The following is a 25,645-nucleotide window of genomic DNA, read 5'->3' as shown; positions in this document are numbered from 1 at the left end:
AGGCACTGATTTCTGAGCAGTGTCCTGTTGGTCCTGAGCAGTGCCTGCCAGCCTGCTGTGGCATGGAGAAAGGGTGTTTCCTTCTGAAAACTGGCACACTGCAGAGCTCAGACCTAACTGTGTAGGGGCAGTGTCCACCTACCTGCAAGAGAACAAAGACTGGATCTCTCTGGCCTGCTTTCTGCATTGCTGCTGTTCCCTTCTGATCCAGTCCAGGGCTGTCATCAGGGTTGTTTTATTACTCTCTCACGCAGCAGGTATGTGCAGGCACTGTGCTGAGTTGCATTGTCCTTTGAAAAGGAGAGTACAAAGGAGGTTTAACACAGAACTAATGTAGCTCTCCTGTTGCCTAGATAAAGTGTAAAAATGGATCCGAGTTAAATGGGTTTTCATTTGTTTTCTTTGCAGCTCCCCGGGGAAAGCGAGGCTGGAAAACCTTTTATGCTGTGCTGAAGGGAACAGTCCTGTACTTACAGAAGGTATGGGAAATCACTGTCTTTTGGAAACTAATTAATGAGGGATAAAGCAGCAGGCATCCTCTCTGCTCTCACAGCCCACCTTCAGGCTCCTTTCCCTCCGACACACAGTGCAGCTCCTCTCTCTGCCCCCCCACCCTGTTTACACACACTCAGGCATGAATCCTTTCATTGACACCCTCCCCCTTTTTCACACTTTCAAGTCAGTTCCATTGTCCTCATCCACATGTGCACCCTATCAATTCCAGTTTATACCATTGCTGTCACTCACAGCTGAAAAAATAGCTAGCTTCACTAGCAAGGGCAGCATCATCTCTGTTATCTTGCACGCATTCCTCTAGGCTGCTTTTAACATTGCATTTCATATGTATGACTTCCCCTCCTGTAAGTGTGTCCTTCTTTCCCATCTTTTCATAGTATACTTTTCTGCAATGCCTGCAAGACCCGCTGCAAAACAATGGAACGGCAGCTTGGCCTTGGTAGGAATCTGCAGCTTCTGCTCCACAGCAAAATTGAAGGATAAAAGGATACTTTTTTTTTTTTTTCCCCAAAGCAAGATGAGACACTGGTTTCTAACAAACTTTGCTCTCTGACAGCAAGAAGTCTGAAAAAAAAAAAAAAAAAATGTCAGCTGAAACCCGTGAAGTCTTTTGGCGCAAGCTTAAATATATTCTAGTACAGTTTTAACTATGCTCTTGTTACATGGAATGCAGCATATGAATAAGAACTGTCAAAATCAAATAAATGGTAGCAGCTAAGCAGATTGTTAAGGCTTTTTGTCCCCCAGCGTAGGTGAAATATTCATGAAATAGGTGGTTTTTACCCAGACTACCCTATATTCTAGAATTATGCTCTTTGGAAAGCCTTTTCACATTTCCACTGTGTTTTGCAACTATCAGGAATGCAAGTTCAAGTGCATACTGCTGTTTCCTCCTTCCCTGCTGTGGCCTTCCGAAGCTGTTGATTTCATTGGAGCCAATCTGGATAGTCTCTGAGAAGAGAGAGTGAGTGGTTTGGATCAAATTCTTACAGCATGAGGTTTACAAGGTGCTCTGGGTGCAGTACCTTTTTGAAGGGGCTGAAATCCTGGAACAGACAAAACAGTCTGCAGTCGGGATGGAAGATTTGGGCTGAAAGTTGGATGTGATGTGCTCAAAGCCAGTGAAAGAGCCTAAAACCAAGTCTGCTGAATCTCAGCCGAGCCTTCCCTCTGGTCCTCTTGCTGGTGCCAGGTTCAGATTTTACTGAAATGGCCTTCATGGCAGACTTGTACTTGCCCTTTCCTGGATGAAATGGACTCACTCGCTTTGATTTCTGAAATAAGTCATCTTCAGTGTTCACCTGAAAAGACTGCATGGTTCCCTAAGAAGTAAGAAGGCTCTGTGTCCATAACACATTAATTAATTTCTTATTTGATCCTTAAGGGGGGATTAGTAAGCTTTTGAGGGGAAGAAATTGAGACGCTGTCTATTTTAGAGTCTTAATTAAATACTTTTGTGAGTATCACTGGCATACTAGTTTAAAATGCTTTCTGTTTGACAAAATGTAGAGATGCTGATGTAGCATGCAAATTTTCTACAGAATGGTGCTCTCTCCACTCTCTCTCTCTCCATCCTTTGGAGAGCAAGAGAGTAATTTCAAATCTAGCTGACTGCATCTTTGCAGAATCAAGTGCATTGCTGGAGTTCTTGTTCTTACTTGTTTGTTATTTGCGTGTCTTGCACTTGTCACAGCACTTGAATTCAGTGATTACAGGGGGTTACTCTGCAAAGCCGCACTCTCCCTCTTGGTCCTGAAGACACTTGCACTGGAGCCATCTTACTGTAGCACAGTGACAAGTAAGGCTTTTACTTTAGTGCTGTAAAAGGTTGACAGAGAGGCCTGATGGGAGTTGACTCATTCTCAGAGTGATGGGGTGGCTGTGAGCCTCCCTGGGGTGCCTCTGGTCCCTGCTCAGCCACAGTGCCTCATGCTGCTGCTGTGAAACATCCTCTGATTTCTCTTCAGCTCCAGAAGGTCCATCAGGGCTTTGCTTCAGCCCTGAAATAAACTTTGCTCTGTTAGGGATGTGGTATCACAGAAGTTGAACATGCCAGGGTTTTAAAATACACAGCTAGACCAAGCTGTTATCGTAAAAGTTGCTGAGCTGTTGTTTCCTTTTACAATATACCAGGAGACTGAAATTATCCTAATTTCAGAAAGTTCAGGAGCATTTTAAAACAGCTTGATTTCCTTGTAGAAATGCATAGCTCTGGCAGTAGTCATGGGCAAAGGATTTCCTTGCCTCTGTTTGCCTTCTCTCCTGATTATGGAGTGCTATTGAGCAGGGTGCATTCACGTATGCATACACATTTTCCCTCTTTCTCTCGTTATCTGTATATTATCTATATATCTGCACAGGTAATATCTGTGATCATGGTTTCATTGCACTGAGTGCTATTTAAGCAGGGGAGAGAGAAATCCCAGTGTTCTAGGTGCTGTATACACACAAACACATGTACAAACCTCTGCACTATTGCTTTCCGTGTTTATCTGTAACTCGGCTGTTCCCTCAAGACACTACTGTAATATAAATATTAACTGTTTGTAGCAGCTGTGATTCCCCCAGTGGGCAGTGTGATCCCAATTCTGCTGTCATTCTGTTTGCATACCAGTCCAGTTCTCGTTGTTTTGCTGTCAAAGTGCACATATGAGAGTAGTTTGTAAATGGTGGTCACTTGAGATTTACTGGGAAGTTTATCGGGGCAGTCTTGTCTCTGTGCTCATGTTTTGGTTTTTTTTTTTCCCATTGGAACTGTTCCAATGCTAATTCCTGTGCTGCATATTGCTTTATTTTTAAATGAGTGATTTAAGAGAGATAGTTTCTGAATTAGTGAGCACAGAGGCCACCAGAGGGGCTCAGTGGAAGCATTCACAATTAGCCAACTACACATGCCTGCACAGTATTATATAAAATGAGAGGTTTGACATGTTTGGGATGTTGGCCCTGTCTCTCAGCATCCTCAGGCCAAGGTTCATTTCCTGCCCTCTGTTCACAGCAAGAGGAAATTGCAAAGGAGGAGCTTGACAGAATGTCTGTTCACTAAACTGATGTGGGATGTGATGTGCATACAGAAGAGAGGTTTATAAGGAGAGGACATAAGGCTGACCTTGCTTCCTTGCTAGAAATTGCTTCTGGGCAAGCAGTGCAGGACATGGACCTTCGTGTTTTGTTTGGACTCTTCTGTGGGGTTTGCAACACCTTTGCTTTTTGATGTGGCATTTTATTATCTTGCGGCCTTTCAGGTATTTTTATATAACTTTTCTCAAATGCCTTTCCTCTATTAAAATGTAAAAAAAAAAAAAAAAAAAAAAAAAAAAAGAGGGGCCAGAATGATGTAAAGTGTTTTGTGATGAGACTTTCTGAAAGAGAATTTTGCAGCCATCACATGCAACTGAGTAGAGATACCCACCTACAGTACATTGACTGATAAAAAGCCAAATGCTATTCTCTGGACTATCAAAAATGGATTTAGAAACATGCTGACTCCGGGTCAGCAGGATGTGGGAAAGTCATTCTCCAGGAGTCTGAGAAAGATGAATTCAGCATGTTGTTGCGCTGTGTAGAGCACTCACATCAGCCTTCAGTTGATAGAGAGGTCACAGTTCCTTTCTGGCTCCTCATATATTTCTTGCCACTGTCTTGGTCTAACTTTAGTGAGCTGCCTTCCATTTCAGCTCAACCTCCATGCTGACACCAGCATATCAGAGCACTTGCTGTCCTTGATGGCATGGAAGATACAAGATACGGATGTTTCTGCTGCCCTAGCATTCCCTGCCAGCTGAAAAGAGTTGGAGGCCTTAGAGGAGGAATTTTGACAGCACATTCGTGTCCTTCCAGCTTTCTCTGAGGCTGGCCAATGATGTGGAGACATTTCCGGTATGCTGATCAGTGCCTTTGGGGAAGCTGGCAGAGCCCCAGCTGTCAAGGTAGATTGCAGCCATCTGATCCAGTGGGAGTAGCAGGGATTATCGTGAATGCTCTCTGTTGGTAAAGAGGGGTTCTCAGCCAGGACTACTTCTGAGACTCTCCAAATGTGGAGTTCTTCTGGAACAGGTTTAGACACCAGAGCGGGTTGTGGACGTTGGATGCATCTCACAGAGGTAGCTAGGAGGCAACAGGCAAGGCGATAGCTGACACTGTATCTAGGCAGTAACTTGAGGAAAGCCAGAATATCATGTTTCTGAGGTCTGTCTAAATTCATTTCCTGGCCCTGAATTTTTCCCAGTCTTCCTGGACAGTGAAGCCTGTCATTTCCCCCCAAACTACCATCAAATAAATCAGCTTTTGAACCCGTGAAGGAAGGGACTTGACCTGGGGGCTTGCTTCCTTCATCTTCAAGATGGGGCTGGACCAGACGTTGGACAGCCTCCTCCAGTTTTTGTCCTTTGGCTAGGGACTTTCTCAGATCTTCCCTGAGGAAGGTTTAGCGAGTGCCCTTAGTGGGAGTAGCCAAAGTCCATCATGATATGGAGATCCCTCCAAAGCTTGCTGGGACTCAAGCTATGAGAGAGGAAGGACACGGCTTCGCTCACTACCAGACTTTGAAAACTCCTTATGTCACAGATGTTTAGGTTGAAGGCTACCCTTTGGTCACCTGTACAGCAGTGCTCTGCCTTTCTGCTAGGCCTGCCAGATCTGTGGTGGATTATGCCCTTGTCTGGCCCCAAGTGGAGGTAGTGCTGTGACAGTATTGCTGGTTAGCTGTGTCTTGAGGAGCAGCAAGTTCTGGGCCTGCACTGGCTGGATGTCTGTGAGGAAGGATGAGGTGTGGCAGAGAAGCAGGACACTTTGTCCTCCCTGCTGGGAGGTGGTCACCACAGCTGGTGACTCCCCATCCCTTGAAACTAATTCTGGAGAGCGCCAACCAAACCCAGCCTGGCCGAGGGCACAGATGCCTTCAGCAGTAGTGTAGTTGCTTCTGGCTGCAACCCTGGCGTGTGTGCTGCCAGATAAGCCCTATAACCAATTCATGCATGCTAACCAGCTCTTCTCCGGGGTGGGTGCCTCTCTAGGTGTTTAAGCTAGTGCTGTCCCTGCACATGCTCTGCATCCTGCACTCTGTTGCCTGCTAAACCCCATCTTGTGTTCAAGTGGAGGGATCTGTAGTTATCATGCCTGCAGGGAATTATTCCTCTGTTTTGCAGCTGTCACACCCCTTCCGTCGGTGGGTGTTTCAGATGAGACTGATTTCTGTGATGTACTAAGGGGGAGAAATGGAGTCAATTGCAGACTCCTTTGGCCTCTCTTTCAGAAACTGCGTACACAGCATTGCTGGCAAGTGACTTTTCCTTGAAAAAGCTCCTGGCTTTCTCAAGCTATTTATAGTCAGGTGGGCTTTAAACTGAACTTGTGGCTACACCATGATTGTGTCCTCATCCAGCTTCTATCACTCAGGAGATCAAAGACTGCTCCTAGGCTGACACTTGCAACACAGAGGAGTTTGACTCCCTTCTTTTGTCATTTGGTGTTAGGAGTGGTACTGTTGTTGTGTCAAAAACCTGGACGGTGCTGTGCTTGCCATTTGCTGATGCTGAGCAGAGAGATTTAAAGGAGGTTGCTATATTTGCTCTGTGGAGACTGATAAGAAGGCTTCTCTACTGTGTGAGGGCCTACCTAGGAGGACATACAAAGGTAGCTGTTTGAGAAAAATAAAGATCGAGCAGTGGAGGCTGAGAACCCAAGCAGGAACCAGCGGAGGTGGGGAGCTAGCCATGAAGGATTCCTGAAATGAAGACAAATAGTCCACAATTGTTGTGATAGTCAAATACTCCCTGTTTACCCCGTTTCCTGTCAAGCAGGTAGTGGAACTACGTCTCTCCCTTGCAAAGAGATCAGAAAAGAGAAAGAAAGAGAAAGGAAAAGATGTTAAAGGTAGTAGAAACCACATGTGCTCAAGTTGGGTTGTATGCAGTTCATATACTTTAATACTATCCATGACTATGGAACAAGGTTTTTACCTAGGTTGATGTCATGGTTTAACCCCAGCCAGCAGCTAAGCACCATGCAGCTGCTCACTCACTCCCCGCCACCCCCAGTGGGATGGGGGAGAAAATCGGGAAGAGAAGTAAAACTTGTGGGTTGAGATAAGAATGGTTTAATAGAACAGAAAAGAAGAAACTAATAATGATAATGATAACACTAATAAAATGACAACAGCAATAATAAAAGGATTGGAATGTACAAATGATGCGCAGTGCAATTGCTCACCACCCGCCGATTGACACCCTGCTAGTCCCCGAGCGGCAATTCCCTGCCCCACTCCCCCCCATTTATATAAGAGATGTGACATCACATGGTATGGAATACCCTGTTGGCCAGTTTGGGTCAGGTGCCCTGGCTGTGTCCTGTGCCAACTTCTTGTGCCCCTCCAGCTTTCTCGCTGGCTGGGCTTGAGAAGCTGAAAAATCCTTGACTTTAGTCTAAACACTACTGAGCAACAACTGAAAACATCAGTGTTATCCACATTCTTCGCATACTGAATTCAAAACATAGCACTGTACCAGCTACTAGAAAGACAATTAACTCTATCCCAGCTGAAACCAGGACAGTTGAGGAAAAAGGAGTAGCACATGGAGAAATTGGATTCCATTTTTCTTGTTAACTCCTGCAGGATGAATACAAGCCAGAAAAGGCTTTGTCAGAGGAAGATCTGAAGAATGCCATTAGTGTGCACCATGCGCTGGCATCCAAGGCAACAGACTATGAGAAGAAACCCAATGTCCTCAAGCTTAAAACAGCAGATTGGAGGGTCCTGCTTTTCCAAGCCCAGTAAGTGCTCTCTTCTGATTTGTGCCAATTGTGGAAAAAAAAGTAGTGCTGAAGGAGGGGTAAATTCATGCCCGGACAGGTTAAAGCAGAGGCTTAAGAGTTTCAATCTGTTTATTTGATTAGAAATAAGATTAAGTAGTGATTTGATTAGAGTGCACAAGTAGTTCATGAGAAAGAAACATCAGGTTTTAAGAGGCTTTTTAATCTAGCTGAGAAAGGCATAACAAGATGCAGCAGCTGGAAGCTGAAGATGCAGGAAATTCAATTTGGAAACAAGGCACAAACTCTTAACAGTCAGGGTGATAAATCATTGAAACAAATGACCAAAGGCAGTCTTGGATTGTCTGTCTCCTGATGTCATCAGGTCCTAGGCGGATGTCTTTCTAGAAGATACGCTTTGGTCAGAAACAAAGTTACTACTTAATACAAGAATAATTTGATTAAGTTCTTCAGGCTGTGATACCCAAACAGAACAGATGATGACCTGCCTTTTGCTTCTGACATTAAAAACCTGTGCATCAGTCTTCTGCGTGAGCCTTTTTCTGCTGAGATCCATGTAGAAACCTCCTAGAGATCTGTGGTGTCCAGCACAGCTGAGACCTTAGGACATATGTCTGAATCAGGGCATTGGTTGGCTCTGTTGCCTGTGTCATTTGAATTGGATTAGGAAAAGATGCGTGCTAGGGTGAGTTACGGACCTAATCATGAGACAGCCTGTGACTGAGACACCTGACACTAATCACTTGCAAAGGTAGACCAGAAGACTGAGCAGACTCTTAAGACTTGTCCAGTTCTGGTTATTCTCGCTTTTAAAATGCCATTGTGAAGGGGTGGAAAAGAGGTAGAGGAGGCTGAGTCAGCAGGTGCTTAATACGTGTTTCTTCCCCAGGAGCCAAGAAGAAATGCAGACTTGGATCAATAAGATTAACTGTGTGGCTGCTGTCTTCTCTGCACCACCATTTCCAGCGGCAATTGGCTCTCAGAAGAAGTTCAGTCGCCCGCTCCTGCCAGCCACCACAACGAAGCTATCTAAGGTGAGCTGTTTTTATATAGAGGATAAGTGATGGCGATTTCTCTGGCTGGCTGGAAAGTGGACAGTGGTCCTTGGCATTGTTTTGTGGCTGTCGCCACTAGCATTCCTAGGAGAAGGAGGCTTGCACAGTAAATCTCTGCTCGTTTCCTGATGCAAGATTTGAAGTGGGGGGAGAGAAGGAGCAGACTTGAATATAATTGGTTTATATTTTTGAAGAAAAGAAATAATCACCAGTGTTCCTAGTACCAGATACAGAATTTTCATCCCATGGTTATGTCTCTGCAGAGGACACTTCAAATACTGATTGGTGTTTTTTTGAATTTGAGTGTTTATTGCCACTCATTTAAGATGAAATTGACATACTCCTGGTCTTTGGCTGATTGGGGTGCTAAAAGGCGAAAGCCGATACATCAGTTATATTTCTCCCACAATACTTTTCCAGACTCCAACCCTTATCAGCTCAGGGATTTCCTGTTTAATGTATATTTATAAACTGTCTCTTAACATGGATGTCTTTGGTCTCCCCTTGTGAGCACATAAGCTTTTAGCTTCCACAACATCCTGTGGCAGGGAGTTTCACAGCTCTATTACTTCTTGCATGAAAAACCACGTACTTCTGCTTGTTTCAGACTGGCTGTGTCTGATGCTTGTGCCCATAGCTCTGTTTACTTTGAGAGCTGTGATGCATGCCTGCAATTCCTCCTGCGCTGGCAGGAACACAACATTCATTGTGTTGATCAGGTTGACAGAGTGGCAGAGGTGATAGATCCCAATGCTGGGTGTATACTTTATGAGTAACCTCCTGTAGATTTTGAAGTCATCTGCCCATGCTGGATGGCTTCTTAAATGCATTTTTTGGCCATCTTCATAGCTTAGCAACACTCCTTAGAAACCAGTATCTCATAATCTGCATTTCTCTAAGGGAGTGGTGTTTTTATGTCACCCCTGTTTTTTCGCTCTCCATGGCAGTAGCCTGTCTTCTTACAGTGTGGTGACTGACTTCCCATCTTCTGTTCTAGGTTAAAGTTTAAAACATGTCTCATACAGAATAATATTAACTTGTCTCATCCTTGTGGTTTTACCTTTTACTTGTGCATACCTTTTTTAAAATACTGTATGGGGCTTCAATAATTTACCCCCAGTCAACAGAAAAAGCTTTTTTACTCATTGTTGTTCTGTGTGATTGTTCCATGTGGCACGTTGTTTCCTGGTCTCACTGTTTCCTTTTAATCTGGAAAGGAAAAAAATAGAACACAGCCCTGTGGTTTGTGTCTGAAAGAAGGGGAGACACGAAAAGTGGAATAAGATAAGCTGTTTTAGCTAAAGGCAGAAGAGTGTTAAGTGTTCAAAGCAGATAAATTCAAAGGCAAGCAGAAACATGTCTGCTTTTATCTGTCAGTGTGGAAAAGCTGCCAGCAAGCTGCTTCTCATTTGGCAGACAAAAAAATATGAATTGTCAAATCCCTGTGGTTGCTGTTTAGGATTCTGTGGGCTGAATCATGATGGACAGTACTTCTTCAAAGGAGCTGTTCCTGGTCAGGCAGAAGTCAGGATGCAGTGAGAACCTAACACGGGTGAGGGAAAGAGGTTGGACATGACAGGTTGTGCAAGATCATTGCACCAAGTTTGCTTGCAAAAGCAGATCAGTGTCTGATCTTGGTTAGTCCAACCAAAGAGGGATGTGACAAAGCTATATATAAGGGAACAACCAGTCTAGAAAAGATCTGCTAGGGTTTTTTTTTCTTTTTTTCTGAGAATGTGCATGCACACACAAAAGCTCCAAAGGGCTGCTGCCCTGGAAATTACAAGTGCCACATTAATAGCTGCTCAAAGACCTGCTGTCATCAGGCTGTAGAACTCACTGCAACAGGATGTCACTGGGACCAGGGATTCAGCACTATGTAAAGAGTGATTGGGCACTAATAGAGAGAGCAGGCAGATCCAGGGTAGTTACTAACAGCAACAAGAATTTTTGGCAGCCAATAGCGAGTGGTTGAGGCCCTACCATGTATAGGCGGAGGCAAATTATCCCACATGTTTCTTTCTTCGGTTCTCTTGCAAAAGAGTTGAAACGCAAGATTAGCTGGAGCTCAACTATGATCCTCTGTACAGGTTTTCCCCCTTTCTGCTCTCTTCTGCAGCTCCAGCTCAGTGAGCTGGGAGGCTCCGTCCCTGGTGTGAGTCACAGTGCAGTGCAGGCAAGTCCAAGCTAGGCTTGAAGCCGCAAGCTGCACAGCCACACCACTGGGGGACAACTACTGGCAGCTATCCCCTTCTCTGAGGCTAGGTACATACACAGGAGCGGAGCTGGGTACTACCTGCTGTTACGACTCTGGCTAAGTCACCGAGATCTGCATGTTCATGTCTATATTTTGGACTTACCTAATTCAAACATCATTTCAGATCCAAGCCTAGAAATGGCCAGAAGGCCATGCTGCAGGAGCTGGAAACCTTCTGAGCTGAGGGAAGGTTAGCTGACAGATGGACTGGAGGAAGTGAGTGGGCCTGGGATTATGATAAAGGAAATTGCCTAGAAAGGGGGAGTAGCAGCTCCTCACTTTATCCAACTGCACAGTGGGATAAAAGCTGGTAGCAGCTTAGCAAAACGAGATACCTTTGAGGGATTGGACAGCCCTTCCTCTTCTGGATTCATTGTATTGTTCTGAACAAATGGAAACTGCAGACCAGAGAGCGTTTGGTAGTGCAGAAATGGAAGGAAAGGCCCTGACTCCATGTCCTTTCTGTCCTAGAAGGAACTACTTTTACATTGCGAAGACCTGAGGCAGGGTCTTTGCCTGTCTCATTCTGCCCTTGGTCTGACTACATACACAACAACCTTAATTAATTTGCTAAAAAATTTATTTATTAAAGCAGAAGTGTCATGTTGTCAGTAATGCTCTGCAGCAAGCTGCTTCTGTTGCTCTCAGCAGGGCGAGGGATGACAGGTTTGCTATCCTTCCCGGTGGCATCTGCAAGCTGCTGAGTTTTTCTGCAAACTTAGCCACTTTTCTTGGGTGCCTTTGAGAGAGCTGTTGGGGGCAGAGCTCTGGGATAACAGACCGTATCAATCTAATTAAAATTAGAAAAGGAGAGAAAGAAAAAGAAACTACTTGGTGTTATTGTACAGACATCTCTCTATTTTCCTTTGCTTATCGAATATTTTAGATAAATAATTTAGTCACTTAAGTGCCTAATGTATTTCTGAAGGATGAACAGCTGAAGTCCCATGAAGCTAAGTTGAAGCAGATCTCCACTGAGCTTGCCGAGCATCGCTCCTATCCTCCTGACAAGAAGCTCAAAGGCAAGGAAGTAGATGATTACAAACTGAAGGATCACTATCTGGAGTTTGAGGTACGTATGGGAAACATTATTACTTTTACTTTACTGCGAATGGAGCAGCTGGTCTTATACTTGGGGTACAGTCCTAAAGTTCTGCATTTTTCACCTTACTTCACCAAGGAGTATGTTCTTGTTAGACAGGTCTGTCACAGCAATCCCAGAAGCTGGGATGTGGCTCCTCTTTCTGATAAGGATTTCCTCTAACCTTAGCCATGAATTTAGCTCCTCATCTGTAAAATGGAGGATAAAAATGTGACCCTCCGTCCTTGCCTGATGTATCTATTTGAAGAGATGGTAGGGTCTTCAGGCAGGAGCTGTCTCGTATTGTAATACTATGTGTTGCCTAGTGTGTTGGCACCTCAATCTTTACGGAATGACTGCATTCTGCGGTAATGCAGATCATGATAATTGTCTTCCATTGTATGTTCTGAAGGAACTGCTCTTCTAAAATTGTTGTCATAGGCATGCCTCATCAGAGCCATCTGTGTTGTGTACCAGTGAGCTGGATGTCAGTACAAGCAGGAAAAGGGTAGAATTAAAGATCACAGGATTGAGTGATGCAACTTAGGCAGCTGTGTTAGGAGATTGTTCTGAGTATCTGACAGCATGTTTTATCCATCATGGTGTCTGCCACATTGTAGGGCTATGTGGGAGGGGATTGGCAACCCAGCAGGTGCCCAGTGTTTTTCATGGCTGCACCTTTGAGCTTTTTCCCCCAGAACTGTGAGTCAATGTTGCCTTGGCTCTGAAAGGATCCTACTCTAGATAGCCACTGCCTGGCAAGGAAAATCCATAGTCTGTAGAAGAGAAAGAGCAGATAAGACAAAAGTCAGAGAGACCACCAGAGGAGATGCTGTAGGCAACGCAAGCCTCCACAACTGTAAGCCCCCCATGTGTTATATGAGTTTCTTTTGGAGGAGCTCTTTTTACTCCTGGGCTTGACTGGTTGTGTACTTTTGATTCTGCAGAAGGTTGTAACTGCTGTGTTGGCTTTAACTTTGCTGTAGCTCTAGGCTGCATTGCATACGGTGAGCTTGAGATGCCTTGCATAGATGTTTTGATACTGTTTTGTACAGGCAACATAGTTGGCCAGTTTGTTCTTCCACGCCCCACATACCTGAAATGATCTGACCAACAATCAAACGAGGAAGTGGTGGACAGGGCTGGCAAGCAAAGGGTACACAATAACGTGAACAGGAGAGACTACATTATCAATAAAACAGGGCTAAAGTGAGGTAATGGGATAGCTTACATGACTGGAGTGCTGTCATGAGTGGATACAGGCTTTTTAGAAAGGACAGACAGGGATGGCAAGGAGGGCGAGTCACCCTTTATGTGAGTGAGTAGCAGGCACATATGAAACTTTGTCTAAGGAAGGGTGATGAGCCAGCTGAGAGCTTGCGGGTCAGGATTAGCGGGCACACCAAGATGGGTATTATTGTGGTGGCTGTCTGCTAGGCCTTTTTCAAAAAACTGGAAGAACCCTTGTGTTTGCAGGCCCTGGTCCTCATGGGGGAACTTCAGCCACCCCTACATCTGCTGGAGGGACAACACAGCAGGGCACAAGCAATCCAGCACATTCTGGAGTGCATTGACAACAACTTCCTAACACAGGTGACCAAGGAGCAGACAAGGAGAGGCACTTTTCCTGGACCTCTCACTTAAAAACTAGGAAGAACTCGTTGGGGATATGAAGGTCAGGGTCAACCATGGCAACAGTGACCATGAGATGTTGGACTTCATAATCCTGAAAGGTGGGGTCAAAGTAAAAAGTAGGATCACAACCCTAGACTTCAGGAGAGCTGACTTTTGCCTGTTCAGGGAACTGCTTGGAAGAATCCCATTAGATATGGCCCTGGGGGGAAGAGGGCTTTGGGAGAGCTGGTCACTTTTCAAGGATCACCTCCTTTAAGCTCAGAAATGGTTCACCCTGACAAGCAAGAAACCAAGCAAAGATGGCTGAAGGCCTTCATGGATGAACAAGTTGCTCCTGGCAAAACTCCACCATAAAAAGGAAGTGTGCAGGAGGTAGAAGCAGTGGCAGGTGACACAGGAGGAATAGAGATACTGTCCAAGCACGTAGGATTGCATTTAGGAAAGCCAAAGCCCATGTGGAGTTGAATCTGGCAAAAGATGTGAAGGGCAAGAAGAAAGGTTTCTACAGCTATGTTAACAGCAGGACAGCTAGGGAGAATATGGGCCCTAGCTGGGGCCCATAATGGGGCAGGAGACCTGGTTACAAAGAACAGGGAAAGGCCAGGGTACTCAATGTCTTCTTTGTCTGTGTCTCTGCTGGTAAGACAAGCCTTCAGCAGTCACAAATACATAAGCCCAGTGGGAAAATCTGGAGCAAGGAAGACTTACCCTTGGTGAAGGATGATAAAGTTAGGGAATACCTAAACTGGTCACACACAAGTCTGCAGGATCTGATGGGGTGCACCCATGAGTGCTGAGGGAGCTGGATGATGTCAATGCAAGGCCACTCTCGATTACCTTTGAAAGGTCATGGTGGTCAGGGGAGGTCCCTGAGGACTGGTGGAAAGCAAACAACATTCCTGTCTTCAAGAAAGGCAAGGAGGAGGGTCCAGAGAACTACAGGCTGGTCAGTTGCTTCTCTGTCCGTGGGAAGGTGATGGAGCAAATTCTCCTGGAAATCACTTCCAAACACTTTAAGACAAGAAGGTGATTGTGAGTACTCAACATGGCTTTATGAAGAGGAAATCATGCCTGACCAACATGAGCCTTTTACGATGAGACGTCTGGTGTGATGGATGAGGGGAGAGCAGTGGATGTTGTTTGTTCTTGACTTTAACAAGAATTTTGACATTGTCTCCTCTAACATCCTTGTAGACAAGCTGATAAAGTGTGGTGGACTAGGAAATGGACAGTAAGGTGGTTTGGAAACTGGCTGAACAATCAAGATCAGAGGGTTGTGATCGATGGCACACTGTCAGTTTTGAACACAGCACTCGCATGTACAGAGCAAGCCACACACTTTCACGCTGTAAGGGGTCTTGTGCAACTTGGGAGAGCAAAGAGTTTCTTGGCTTTGGGTCCCTGACACAAAGTTTATTTTCTGTCACTTCTAGAAGCGTGGTGAGTTAGGATGAAATGTAGGCTGGAGTGTTAGATGATTTTAGAAAGATTGATGGAGAAGGAGATCATTGTGGGTTTTTTCTGTTTTCTGTCAATTTTATTATGGTGGTCTTTAGAGAAATATTCCTTAGGTACCTCAGTACAAAGCAGAACCAGTACAGCCCAGGAAACAAAAGACGCCTTCTTCCCTAGTGAGAGCCTTGAACAGCAATCAAACCGTGCAGTTCAGGTATGTGATCAGCGCTGCAGGAATGCCTGTCTAGGCAGAAAAGCAGTGGCACTAACTTCAGTTGCATGTGAAAGCTGGTGATTCAAGGTGCTGCTGTGCAATGCTGTGTTACCTTCACACTTATTTTGCAGGCCATGTTGAACTATCAATAGGCAGTAAAAAAAAAAAAAAAGGTAAGCTGTTTGAAAATCCTGAATGGAAACTTTCCTCTGGTTTTGGAGTTTCCTCACCTTCCCTTCAGAACAAAGTCCGGTCAGGGTCAGGCAGGAGCTGGTGACAGACTTTGCTGCATGGGGTCAAAGCAAAAGGGCAAGAGCAGGCGGGACAGTCTTTTGTACTTGGCTCTTTCAGGCTGAGACTGCAGACCAGACCTTGCATCTGTGTACAAAGGGCCATACTGATACATCTCCAGAAGCACACCAAAAGGGCCTGCAAGTCCCAACGGAAGCAGCGTAGTCCCATTAGGAGCAAAGAAGCCAGATTCCTTTTCTGTAGGCCCTTGCAATTCCTTTTTGTTCACCCACCGGCGTTCCTTTCATTGTTGTTCCTGATGAAAGACAAGTGAGATGGTGTTTCCTGCTGAGGGGAGGTGAACCAGGAGATGCCTGGTCCTTGTTCAAGGATGCAATGAGGAGTGTTTCTTCTTGCTGGTATCTTTGCTTGTAGACACTAAGGAAGGAACATTTCTCTTTGCTTGCTGTCTGAGGAAGTACAGCTCCAGATGATGGTTGCTCTTTGCAGCAAATTTATGGTTTGAGAGAGATCTTTTGAGTGCTGTCAGGTGAGAAGTGAAGCCAGAAATTTGATGGGTGGCTACCTCATCTCCTCCTTATTATGTGCATTCAGTCTTCAGAGATAATGTTGCAGAAGCTTTTGAATGGTTTTAACTTTTGTGGTTTTACTTTCTTGACAGAATTTTCCAGATTAATTTCTTTTAAGGAAAAATTACCACCAGCTTTAATACCTACCTTTAAATGTCAGATCACTGAAGGAGCAAGTTTGTTGCAACTGAAATCAAAATAGAAACTTCCAAAGGCACTGCTTAATTGCGATAGGAATCATGGGCCCACAAATCCAGGGCAAAATGGCCATTGGCAGACATGCAGCGCAGAAGCTGGTCCTGGATATCCATTCTGATTGCTGGGTCTTGTGACCCTGGTGGGGTTTACTGGACCAACAAAACACCAAAGTCTGTATGGCAGTGAAGGCCCTCTCTCCCATCATGAATATTATGCTGATCCCAGGCTTAGAGCACTGGCTTGCCTCCTTTTTTGCAGAGGTGTCCCGTTCATTGTGTGATGAATCATTCATCAGTCTGGTGCATCATCAGGGTTCTGCTTGCTGTTTCTCCATTTCCTTTATTTATTGAACGACACATCTTACCTGCTTCATGTGTTTGTCTCTCACATTGTGGAGCTGGAGCTCCAGATATGGAATTGATAAGAATGCTTTTTTGTTTAACTTTTAGGTGGATTCTTTTATAATCCTCCTTTATGAGGTTTTGGTTATTCAAAGGACTCTTTGGAAACCCAGTCACATACTCTCCTTTTTTTTTTTTCTTTATATTCCACACTTCAAAACAGTTACCCAGCTTTTTGACTTCCTGGCCTTGAATTAAGTGTTGTTACCAGAACTTTATTATTTTATTATAAATTGGAAGAACTTTTCTTAAACACCTTTTCCTCTGTCAGGAACATAATAGTTTGGCAGCTGTTTTGCCACTTGGAAATATAAATTATCGATCAGTGCAGATGTTTAAGTCCTCCTTCCCTGGCCCCCAGCTGACTGAGATCACTTTAATTAAAAAGCTTGCACCATGTCTTTAGTGGGTATGTCAGGGGCAGGTTATTAAACAAATCCCAGGAGGTGGGTCGCTCTGTTCTCAGGTTCTCCTGCCCCAGCTTCTGGTTTTGAGGGCCTGCAGGGATCTTCTGTTACCTGTACCCTCATTTTGCTGGTTGCTGAGATGTGCTGTGCAGAAAGACATACTTGTGGCACACAGAGTGAAATCTTCCTGTTGGAGAGGGAAAGCTCTGCTCCAGACAAGGAACAGAAAAAGTGGGCATGGGGCATAGTAAAGTGAACTTTTTCCAGTTGGAAAATACAAGTGTCTGGACAGAGAGCAACCTTCTTCATTCACCATGAGTGGCCCTGTCAGGGGAACATGCTGTGCTGCTGTCATAGCCTTCTCATCTGTTCCTTTTTGTTAAGGTCTGGCCTTGCAGAGCATCCTCTCACGGGCTCAGTGGTGGCCAAGCTGGTACAGTCTGAGATTAGTAGGACCCTGCTTTGGTTTCTCCCTCGTGGGCTGAAGCAATGAAAGCAGTACCTGCTGGCAGGAGTACAGGGTCACAGGGGAGAGCAGGATTTTTGTTGTCCCTTAGTTTGCTGCACTTTATTTCCCTGCCTGTGTGGGGCACGTATGTCTCAATATGTGTGAGCACAGAACATGACTCAGCGTGACGAAGGTCAGCAAGCTTTCACTTGGTGGTGTTACTTGGAAATCACCATGCGCTCTGACTAGCTGGGAGCCACTGCTCAGCAGAGCACCAGGATTTGTGTGCTGCAGAACTGAGTGCCTCTAATTGCACAGCACCCCTGGGTTCAGCCTGCCTGAAATCCTTTTTGTACAGTGTAATTTATGTTAGCTGCCATTGTTCATGTCCACATCAGGCACCATTGTTTGCATCCATATGAGGTTCCTGGCTTTCAAGGCCAGCAGAAATGATTAAGTTACCCAGACTCAAGCAATTCTGCAGAATTTCTTCCAGACTGATTTGGGCCTTTCTTTTCACTTCCCAGAAAAATCGCTATGAGATTTACGTTGGCCTCCTGAAAGAAGGGGTGAAGGAGCTGCTGAGCGGAGGAGAGAATGATGTGCCAGGACTGAAGAAATCCCACTCAAGTCCCTCATTGAATCAGGAGTCTCCAGTTAGTGCCAAGGTGAAACGCAATGTCTCGGAGAGGAAGGACTACAGGCCAGAAACACCCAGCATTAAGCAGAAGGTTACTTAGGGTGGAAATGACAGCTAGGGGAACAGCCATGCAGCAAAGTACCGGTGGTCAAAATTCTTTCTTTTAATAACCTGTCATTCACAAAAAATAAGTGCATCTGCCTGAATGGGGTGTTAGTGACATTTTCTATTGTATATTTTGCTGTTTCTGTGCAGATTGTGGGAGATGTCTTTGCTCCTGCTTTGCTTTGCTTTGTTAATTTATCATTTAGCAATTGAAGCATCGGGACTTTTTTGTGTTGTTCTGTTTCTAAAGGAGCTGGGGGAGGGGTAGAGCGCTGTGACATATTTACTGTCTCTTCCCCATTTATCTCCTCCCATCGGCACGTGGCTTTCATCTCTCAAGTCACTTGTCACTTTATTTATGTGGTGGGTGGGAAAAGTAACTGGACAAATGCTGCAGTGCTGAGAATGCAAGCTGTAGCTGTGAGGAAAGCTGTGCAAACAGGCAGCTGCAGAAGGCTGGTTAGAGCCTAGGGTACTGGGAACACTGGTTTCCTGACAATGCAGAGCATGTTGGTACTGGTACTTAGCAGCAGGTGCTACAGTAAATAGTCGCTGTTGCTTATTGTTATTGCATTGACTCTGGACCCATGAGTGCAAAGGAATGAAACCTGGAAAACCACTGACAATGCTGGGGTGACAGCATTGGAATAATTTGTTTGCTTCCTTCCAAGCAAAGAGTATTCTCCTGAGTTAGCAGGCTGGGGAGTATCCAAACCCGTGCTGTCTCTGCGGTCAGGGAGATTAGGCATTACCCAGTTGGAATGACTACCTGGGCTTTAAATTTATTTGCAGAGGAGGCTGCTGTAGATGTCAGCCATTAGCATTGTAATTTAAAGACAAAGGGTCTCTGTGTAGTTTTTAACTATACGCTCTCACTTAGCTGCTATGTAGAGCCTTATGATGTATCGTGCCCTGATCCAGGAGTTTCCTTGTTGGTGTGCACAGATAGGTGTTTGCAATTTCTCTGCTAGTGACAAAGCACTTCGCCTTTTCTCTTCAGGAAGAGATTCTTCTCAGCTCTCCATTTTCCTGCTTTAGCTCACATAGAGGTGGAAGAGGCTGATGCAGACTGGAGAAGGGGACGATGTGTCCTCACTGTGGGCCAGGGTTTGATGCTGTCCTGGCTGCTCCGTGCCTGGAGGCCAGCACAGGGCAGCCTCAGCTGTGGCAGATCCTACCCTCCATCCACAGGGAACCAGCCTGCCTTGCAGCTCCTGCATACCCTGTGCCAGGCTTTCAGAGTGGAGCGCAGGACAGGGACAGACCACCATGAGTAGAGCTTTCCGTACCTGAAAGCCCCCTGTTTGTGCCACAGACCCTCAGGGTGGCCAGCAGTCTTCAGGCACAGGGAGTAGAAAGATGATGCAGAAATCATTTTCTTGCTTCCTAGCCCCTCTTGCCTGGGCAGCATCATGGCTCTGCAGAGAGTGCTGGCTCACCTGTTACTTAACACCCTGGGTTTTAATCTCAGGTTTGATTCTGGCCTGCTGGGTGAGCTCGGACTGGTCTCTCCCGTTTTGCCTCACCCTTCCTCTATGCGGAGGACAACCAAAGTAGCCTTTCCTGCAGAGCACCTTGGGAGAGAATGTTGAAGGCCAGTTGAAAATTGTTGGTTGCTGTTATTTTTGTTGTGCCTGGCACAGGGCAGCCTTCCTGGTGGATGTGATTCTTAATGCATAAAGAAATGTCAAGATCAATGCAAGGGCTGTTTAGAAATGCGCTGGTGTTTCTAGCCCAAGTAGTCGAAGGGCCACACATCAAAAAAATTACGACCTGAGTGGATTTGTGCTCTGCCAGACTTCCCAAAGGGTCCAAGTCAATTAATCTGACTTATTGAACTGCCAGTTTAGTGGGCAGGTCAGGGAGTGATGGAAGAGAGAAGGACGTTAACAGGTGCTGCATGACTTGCCTCCCCCACTGAGGACCACAGTGCAACAGCTTTCCCGGTGTTGTGCTCACCATTGGCTGTAACAAAGATGTTGCGCTCTCAGATGCCGGGAGGTGTTGGAGCAAATTGATCCCTGCAGCTGCAGCCCAGCAGCAAAACCAGATGGGACTGTTTCCACGTGTGATATTGGGACATGCACACGTCTGGCACCTGCCACTGAGAGTGACCGCTCCGTGCTAGAAGCCAGGAGGTTGGCCCCTACCCCTGGCAACGTCAGTAAAAACTGCAGAGTCCTGAACAGAAACTGTCAGTGCTTCCCAAGTCCTGGGGCTTTAGAAGTTGTGCATGCTTACTACAATGGAGCAAACGTTCAGTCCTCTTCCTGAAGAAGCACAATGCCTTCTTCTGCTGGAGCCAAAGTGATGTGGTGCAGCATAGTGGGTTAGGAGACTCAGTGTAGACAGGTGCATGGTAGTGCTCATTGGGAGAGATTGTTTGAATTAATCAGGTGTGGTACATCGACAGCTCATGAAGGGGAAACAAAGCCAGGAGATACCTGTAGCTGTTCATCGTGCTCTGGTGGTTTAAAACAAACAAGCAGAAGAGAGAGTAGAAGAAATTCGTTTGGGGAATGCTGAATGCACATTTGAGAAGAAAACTTGCCCTGTTTTAGATAATGGTGTAAGGAAGCATGCAGCAGAAACAAAAAAAATGTGCAGATTTGTAAATGGGCCCTGCTTGACCGTCAAGGCGGGGTTGTCTTGGTGAGCTTTTTGAAGGCAGGCTGGAACATGCCCAGCAAACCTCTTGTGATTATGGAGTGCAGTGCTTTAAAAGGCAAAGAGGTGGCATTTAACTTTTTTTCCCTGGCTTTTAAAATATTCTGGTTGCTGTAGAGTGCAGTTAAATTCCTGAACTCAAAATGAAATTATTCCTGTAAAATGCATTTCCCAGCTTTGACACAGAAACTGGATAATTCCTCTTCAAAGTTATTGCAGAGGAGATGATTTGAAGCAATATGAAAAGTCAAAAAGTGAACTGCAAAAATGATAATATTTTTTTTCATTATTTATTCTCTATTTCCATGTATACTTTTAAATGGTTTAGGGTATATTTTTTAAGTCTCATCTGGGCTTAGCAAACGCAGTTTTTCACTGCGTTTTTTAGTCATTAAACATTTGTTGAGCTTGGAGCACTCTTGGTCAGAGTCAGACTGCTGAGGCGTGCAGATTAGTTTACTGAGAGTTTGTCAGGTTCTGCTCAAGTTTTTAACACCTTTTTGCTCCATTGCTTTATAAATTCTAGGCATCCCAGCCACCCATGTGAAAATGCACATTTCGGAGGCCAAGAGAGAAAGGTGATCCTGTTGTGAATGACTAAGGCTGTTGGACTCCCTTGGGAATAGGATCATCTGCTGAGCAGTACTGTAGTTTGCTTTTTTTCCCCCCCGATGCTATTGTAAAGGATGGGTGCAGATTCTCAGGAGGTCTCAGCGTGTGTATTCTTGGGTGGCACCACTGAGAGTCTGGCCAGATAGCTTTGCATGGTACCCAGTACCCTGCCTTTATTTGCTGAAATACTTGCCTTTCGCAGAGATCAGTGCTTGACCTCTGTGACTCAGGAGCTCTTGTTGCAGTATGTAAGGATACCCTGCTGGTTTCCAGCTCTCCTCTGGGATCCACCATGCACCTGAACTCCGTATCAGTGAAGGAGCCTGCAGCTTTCTGGGGGTGCTCAGTGTGAGCAGGAGTTACTGGCAAACCACCGCGAGCGTGTGCGCGTGCAAGCCAGCCTTTGCGTTGGCGATGCAGGGAGGTGTCATTCTGCCCTGCCATCCTCCCTGCTGCAGGCATGCAGCTGTCGTTCAGGCAAAGCCTCTGCCTGCGTGTTGAGAGGGGGGATGCAAGGAAGGGAGCAGAGTGGGGACAAAAGGCTCCTCGCATCCCCCCCTCTCCAGATGCATAGAGAGGTCCTGGAGGGACCCATCCTGCTCTGAAGCATTGCTGGTTGCTAACCCTCCAGGGGCTGGACCATCTTTTCTCCCTGGCTGAGGGAGGAGAGGCAGGAGAGGACCTCGCTGGGTCTGCACCTGGCAGCAGAGAGGCGAGGGAGAAGGACAAAATTGCCTTCCCCTCTTCCCACTCAGCAACCAAAGCAGGTGAGATACTCTCCCAAAGCCAAAACTGCACTGTCCTCCGTGAGTCAGAAGGTTGCAGGGGTCTGGTTGAGATGCTTGTCATGCAGCAGCGGCTGTGAAAGAGACTCTCTGGGCTGGCTGTGTGTTTGTGTGTGTCTTGCAGATAAGTCACGCATGGACCAGTGAACATGACTACAGCTTTTAAATCCAGTATTTATGTTGTGTCTTTAACTGATGTAGAGAGATAAGTCAGCCAGCTGAGTGATTAATGCAGCGGAGCTGTGGGGGAATGCCATTCAGCTGCGATGCCAACTCAGACAGTTTTTCATCTATAGCCAGCCACTTGTAAATGGTTACCAGAAGCTTTCTAAGGGCTTGTAACAGCTCATCCCTTAAGCACTTTCCCTCTGATCCCACCTGCTCCCAGGGTGCGGTTTGTCCATGTTTGGATGCTCGTGTGGAGAGCGGTGCGCAGCACAGCTCTGCTTTGAGCAGGAGTTTGGACTAGCAGACCTCCAGAGACTGGAATTGTTCAGTGACTTTTCACAGCTCCAGTGCCTTCTGGTAACAAGGCTGGCTGTTCTGACTTGAAACAGCCGATATTTTTGCCTTTGCCCGGTGGGGGAGTGACGTTCTTGCTTGATTAGAGCAGCCTCTTCAGTGAGGAGGTGGTTGTGGCAGTGGAGGAACTCCAAGGTGGCAGGGTTATCACCGGGCATCTGGAGGCATTACATGGCAATGTTCTCCTTGAAAGCAGGGGAGGCTTTTCTCTGCAGACGGTGTACCACTTACCGTGTCTGCATTCTGCATCCCTAAATCAATTTCGGCCTTCTTGCAGTTAGTCTGACAGCTCCTCCTCCTTTTCTGTCAAGCTGCTCCTGTCTGTCATCTTAGCACCTCAGCTGCTTCTGTATAACAGGTCTCTTTTCTTCCACGCTTGCAGAAATCCAGAAAATTTGACTGTCCCGTCTTGCCTTGAAAAAACCTGCTCTGAAGCAGTGCTGTGTTGAATGGATAACCCTGTGAACAGCTTTTTCATTCTGCTCGTTGGTAGCCTGTGTTTCCAGCCACAGTTATAGCTGGGAGGTGTGAGATGGAGTTTCAGACTGCTGTAATCCCCTAGCGTTATGCTGCAGGGACGCAAGGACCCCCTAGTCCCCTTTCCAAAAGTCGCAGAGGTAGAGGCAACCCATGCTGTGGGGACACTGAAAGACTGTTTTGCAGGGAGCTGCATACTTTCCAAATCAGGCCATACATTTTCCAACCTTTTGGGGAGCTGTGTAAAAAACAAACAAACAAAAAAAAACCCCCAAAAACCAAAAAACAAAAAAAATTTTCAACCAGTGTCCCCCAAGCACAGAGAGGTGGTATCCAGGTTGTTGGAAACACCGGCTGCTTTTGTAGAGGCAAAGGCAGTATACACACCTTATCTCAAGCAATCTTCCAGCTTGCTGCTTGTTTAAACTTTCCCTAGTGTTGCTCTCCCCAGGCTCTGGGATATCACATCAGCTCTGAGGGCAGTTATGAAGTACACATTTTCCCCAGAGCATGACCAGAGCTCCCCAGTATGTGTTCTCAGCATCTGATATCTAGGCTGCCTAGAGGGGTGAGCCAAGTAAGCTATCTCAGAAATTTCTTTGAAAGAGCTGGTCTCCAGCTTGTGCTTTTTAGAGGATATTTTTAGTGCATATAGAAGCAGTATGCGTCCTCTCCTCTCCTCTCTCCCAGAGCTGTCCCAGCAGCATAGGTGTAGTGTAGTGAGCTGCTTCACCATATGAGACCTGAACATTTGCTCCAGCAGGAAGAGGCTTTGTCAGCCTCCAGAGAAATGGTACCACCTGAGCTGAGCACCAGTGCACAGGCAACAATACTGTAGGAGGATAAGCAGAAAGCCAGTGCCACCCTCCCTGGCTGGCCACCTGCTGCGGACTGTGTGCTTGAGCATTGCCCTCAGTGTTGGGGGTAATTAGAAATGCTGACTTCCTTTTCCACCTACACTGTGCTTCTTGAGGAATTGTCCATACCACCTGCTGCTTTTCTCCCTTGTGACAGCAGCACCCTCATGCAGGGGTGCCACAGTGCTGTTGTTAGGAGGCTGGTTTAAATAAGAGTAAGGAGGATGGGTCCTGGGAAATGTGTCCAGATGCCATCTGGGACTATCTGCTCTCCTGTTGGCACTATCCAGTTGAACAGTGAAAGGAGGCAGGCTCAGCCCTGCCTGAGAGAAGGTACCTTACTTGTTCATTTTGTTAGCTGCTTTGAAGCTGTATTTTAATTATTTATTAGAGCACTTCCCTTAGCAAACGCAAGCAACGGCTTTCCCCAAGGCCGCACCATTGACCTGACTTTGCTCCCGTGGTCAGGAGGAGCAAATTTAGGCCAGCCCAAAGCATTCTCTGTCCTCCCCTTTGAACAATGAAATACTCTGTAAAAATTATAAATGTTTAAACAATGAGGGACCTCCCGTGGCATCTGCTGTTAAATCTGTGCCGGGAATCAGTTGGGGTACAGACCAGAGGTTTATTTGGACCGAGAAAAAGTACATCACTTACCAATGCAAGGATTGAAAGTGCTACAGACTACAAGGGCAGGATTTTTATCTGACATAAACCATTGTAATTAGTAGCCACCCTACAGCAGTGGTCCTGTATGTAACTCACCTGAATGAGACCAGCACAACAAGATACTTTTTATCTAAGCAGGCAAGGTTTCAGCTTTACCTTGGGCCAAGTGAATATCCTGGTGTAACCACAGAGCAGCTAGCCAAGCTGTAGTGGAGGCTTGTTTGACACAAAATTCTCTGACTCCCCTGAGCCTCTTGCTGGGAGAAGGGAAACTGATGATATCCAGTCTGTGTCACTGCACAGGGCAAACTCTATTGGTGATATAAGTCTTAAATCACTTACACGCTTATGAAAACCTCATGCTCAGTGCTGTCAAATTCTGAAAGACTGTAGGATGAGAACAGGGGTGGATTGTGTGGGTTTTTTTTAATTTGTACATATTCATGACAACTATGTCCTCTTACTCGAGGCTGGGATTATAACTTGGCTAAAAGAACAGTTTTTTGGCAGTTTGAAAACTTTAAAATCACTACTCTTTGCGTGAGGTACAATCTGAGGCTTACATTACTTGGTGAACGTGTTTAATTGATGCCTATAGATGTGTGTATGTATTTCATAGGTATAGTATGGCTTCTGTGGCTCAGCACTCCAAAGCCTGCTGTTCTTTTCTGAGGCTTATTTTGGTCAAAGCACTTCAGCAGCTGCAAACTTTGTTAGGATGCTTGTTGTTCTAGTTGTTCTCAAATTAGGTTAAACAGTCATCAGAGCTTTTGCAGATTTAGGGTATCCCTTGAGCTGCCTTGATCTCCATGTGTTGTCCACCAGGGGCTGCCTGTTGCTCTGCATGTTGAAAGCAAAGGCATATATTTGAGAGTCTAAGCAAGGATTACTGGGTGGCATTTTCTGCTAGCTTAACACTGGGCCAACACTGTCCCTGTTGATGTCAGATGATGCCTGCACCAGGAGCATCTGTGCTGACTTCTTCTGAAAATCACACTCTGGGGATCTAATACACAGCTTTACTTCTGAAAATGTTGACCTCACTCTGTGAA

The 25,645-nt window shown here is 45.8% G+C and overlaps 1 protein-coding gene across 5 annotated transcripts in view; it reads left to right on the top strand.

Annotated features, from left to right (window-relative positions):
* PSD3 (pleckstrin and Sec7 domain containing 3) overlaps positions 1–23,327 on the top strand; it is a 109,568-nt gene extending 86,241 nt beyond the window's left edge. For all 5 annotated transcript variants that reach the window (XM_052776526.1, XM_052776525.1, XM_052776527.1 and 2 more), the window contains 5 exons: positions 409–479; positions 7,130–7,287; positions 8,177–8,321; positions 11,528–11,671; positions 17,787–23,327. In XM_052776526.1, the coding sequence (XP_052632486.1) occupies positions 409–479; positions 7,130–7,287; positions 8,177–8,321; positions 11,528–11,671; positions 17,787–17,999 (731 nt within the window). In that variant the 3' untranslated portion in view covers positions 18,000–23,327. The remainder of the gene's footprint in view (positions 1–408; positions 480–7,129; positions 7,288–8,176; positions 8,322–11,527; positions 11,672–17,786) is intronic.
* Positions 23,328–25,645: the final 2,318 nt, after the last annotated feature.

This window comes from Harpia harpyja, chromosome Z, assembly GCF_026419915.1.
Source record: "Harpia harpyja isolate bHarHar1 chromosome Z, bHarHar1 primary haplotype, whole genome shotgun sequence".
NCBI lineage: Eukaryota > Metazoa > Chordata > Aves > Accipitriformes > Accipitridae > Harpia > Harpia harpyja.
The sequence above is the reverse complement of the archived record's forward strand: the minus strand, read 5'-3'. Positions and strand labels throughout refer to the sequence as shown.